Consider the following 3,504-nt stretch of genomic DNA (forward strand, 5'->3'; position numbering starts at 1 on the left):
TGCCTGGAAAGTATGACAGTTTTTTTTTTTTTTTATGTGTCCAACTCTGGGCATAGGCTTCACAGCCTGCTCCCTGTCATCTCCTGGTGAGGTGGGTATTGCTCCCCCCGTTCTCTCCTCCTGGGGTGGTGGCGTCCGGCTTACCTCTCTGCGTGGGTATTTCAATAACACTGGTGGCCAGCAGTGGTTCATGACTCGATCGGAATACAGAGAGGAACAAAAACAAGGAAAACTAGCACAATGGCGACCAAACCCCACATCCAGCTGCTAAAATTTGATCCCGAGCAATACGACATCAATGTATACCTGGCCATGGGTAAACCAATACTGGACATAGGCTCTGAAAATGACAGAGAAAAAATAGCTGTCACTCTGCCACATCTGGGCAAGGCAGTATCAAGCATAGCTTGAAAGATCGTCCTGGAACTAAAATGGGAGCAGTTTGTACAAATCATGAAATAGGCGATCACGCCCATCCCTGTCGCAACTTGATGTCCTCACCTACAACGGAAACCTGCCTGACACACACATCCAGGCCAGGTGACTTGTCACTGCTGCCTACCTTGAGACAGACTCAGTCACACGGGAACAACAAATATTTAACACTCTGTTGAGGATCCTCCCTAGCACCATAAGGGAGCATTTCACCATCTATGACCCCTCGGGAGACATCGACGGGGACATGCAGCTTGTACGCTGCCTCCTAGCCGCTTGCCCCACCCCCAACCGATCAATGCAGTAAGCAAATTCCCTACTCACAGGACGGTTCAACATCAGAAGCAACGAACACCCCCGTCCCAATCCAACCATGAACCAACACCATCTATACCTAGAGCAAACCCTTCGAAGAGACGCCCCAACCCCAAAGAAAACCCAAACTTAATATTTATCAACCCATGGGAATTCACCACCTGCAGCCGTAGCTGCCCCCTTCACAACATACGTGAACAACTAAAGGCTGCATGGTGCAGGGCAACCACACAGGGACATCGCAAGGTCTCGTCTCTAGAAGACAAAGGCCCTGAGGATGATGCTTCACCCATCAACTATGCCGATCCCCGGGAAACGGAGCCTGAAGAGGAGGACACCACATAGCGAATGGATTTTAAGTCCGCCTCTGCACTTCCCCACGGTGGCAGGGGCCATTTCGAAGAAATACTGCCCCCCAGTCTACAACATAACTAGGCTGAACGGGGTGACGGCGATGCTGCTGGATGACATGGGAGTGGCCAGATATTGCCTCTACATGCATTTCTACTCCCGCCACACCTTCGCCTTTGGGCCGCTCCTCCCGACCTCAGCCCACCTCATAGACGTGGGAATGGCCCCCTGCCAGTACGTGGGGAGACCCGGGCCGTATGGACTGACACCCACCAACAAGTCTCCACCAAGCACAAATTCATCGTGTTTGATTCTACCTGCTGTGCCTATGATGGCTACTTGGGGCTGGATCTCTTACAGAAACTTCAAACAAACATCGAATGCCACAACCGACACCTCCAATTTCAAAAACCTCCGGCCCCCCCTGCCCAGCCACTCTGCACGTGCACACCCCCCCCTTGCCCCCCCTCACCCTGTCTTCCACCCTACCCCCCACCCCTGCCAAATAACCCCCTCCACCCCATCTTCCCCACAACCATTGTTTCCGCCATAACCATACCCCCCAACACGAGGCCTGGTACAACTGAACAGACCCAGCAACGCCTCCATCCTGTTCTTCCCCAGCCTACCACTGGGGGCCTTCTCCTCTTGCCTACTGTCACCCACATTCTTCCTCCTCCACCTCTGAGCAGTACTCATAGCGAATCTCGCCACTACGCCACTCCCCCTCCCCCGAGGATTAGTGGTGGGAGATATGGAGGAAACCGAGCCTTGTGAACCCCCCCTTTCACCTGCCACCCTACCCTCCCTACCTGAACACCTCTCACCTCACCAAGCTAACAGCCTTCAACAACTCCTCCTGGACTTCCAAGACCTATTCTCCTCAGGCCCAGCAGACATCGGGCACACCACATACCTCCACCACAAAATCCACACCACAGGACCACCTATCCGACAACAATCACGGCGAAAAAAAAACAATCAGTGGGTGGAGGAAGACCGGCAGGTCCAGGACATGCTAGATGCTGGTGTTATCTCCCCCTCCACCAGCCCGTGGTCCTTACCTGTCGTCCTCGTCAAGAAAAAGGACGGCACCACGCGTTTCTGTATGGACTACAGAAGACTTAACGATGTGACCATGAAGGACGCCACCCTCTACCCAGGATAGATGACTCCCTCGACTCCCTGCACAGATCATCATGGTTCTCCACCCTAGATCTCCAGTCAGGGTATTGGCAAGTCCTCGTCCACCCCGACGACAGAGAAAACAGCCTTCTTCATCAGTAACGGCAAACATTACGTGTTTTAGCCGGACATGGACCAACCACCTCCAATGCCTCAAGCAAGTCTTCACGCTCATACACCAAGCAGGAATCCAGCTCAAGCCCTCTAAATGCATCCTGGCTGAACAATCTGTCTCCTTTCTAGGTCACATAATCTCGGCAGAGGGCATTTCTTCCGATTCCGACAAACTGCGGGCCATCGCAGACCTCCCACTACTCAAAGACGTCCATGATGTGCGAGCCTTCCTCGGATTAACCTCCTACTATCGGCGTTTCATGAAGGGCTTCACCGACATCGCTAAACCCCTCCACGATCTAACTAAGAAAGGAGAACCATTCCTCTGGACCAATGCCTAAATCACCGCTTTCAACACTCTGAAGTCATGACTCATCACCGTCCCAATAGTTGCCTTCCCAGACTATACCCTGCCTTTCCGTCTGTACACAGACATGTCTCTGGTTGCAATTGGTGCCTTGGTAGCCCAGGTACAAGAGGGGCGAGAACAGGTCATCACCTGTGCCAGCTGCACCCTCAACCAAGCTGAAAAAAACTATGCAGCCACAAAACGTGAATGCCTCGGCATTATATGGGCATTAGAACATTAACAACCATACATCTCAGGCACACATGCACGATCATCACAGATCATCAATCCTACCCCTCAGACACCACCTCCAGCCTCCTCCCCACCCCCTACTTCCAATCCCCTCCACCATAGAAGGTGGTTGCACCACCTACAACAGCAACAGGATCTCCAACCAGACATCGCAACACCCAACCCATACAATGCTGGAGATTCAGTAGTGGTAGCACGCCTGCTGGTTCCAAATAAAATCTCACCACGGTTCGAGGGACCCTACACCGTCATCAATGTTCCCAACCCCTACCAAGTCACTATACAACACCACGGCAACACATGCACATACTACAACCGTCATGTGTGACCATTCCACGCAACACCCAACCACACTCCCCCAAGCCGCACACACTCCACCCCCTACCACGTCACACCGCCGTCCCCTGCTTTCTAAGAACTGTCCCCCGACTCATACCACTACTATTTCACACCCTCTGCCCACACCCCACCTTCCACCACCCCCTCACCCACCTCGCCATCCT

General features: G+C 53.0%; 1 protein-coding gene across 1 annotated transcript; it reads left to right on the plus strand.

The window, feature by feature from the left end:
* The first annotated feature begins 2,300 nt into the window (after positions 1 to 2,300).
* LOC145407495 (uncharacterized) lies at positions 2,301 to 2,741 on the plus strand. Its single transcript, XM_080278422.1, has one exon. It carries the CDS (start codon positions 2,301 to 2,303, stop codon positions 2,739 to 2,741), a length of 441 nt encoding a protein of 146 aa, XP_080134548.1.
* Positions 2,742 to 3,504: the final 763 nt, after the last annotated feature.

Source organism: Coenobita brevimanus, chromosome 73 (genome assembly GCF_032717465.1).
Source record: "Coenobita brevimanus isolate Jiangsu-jjx chromosome 73, ASM3271746v2, whole genome shotgun sequence".
NCBI lineage: Eukaryota > Metazoa > Arthropoda > Malacostraca > Decapoda > Coenobitidae > Coenobita > Coenobita brevimanus.

What these genes read in the sequence shown, in the direction of transcription:
- LOC145407495 (XM_080278422.1), top strand. Translation starts at nt 2,301, where the DNA reads ATGGTTCTCCACCCTAGATCTCCAGTCAGGGTATTGGCAAGTCCTCGT.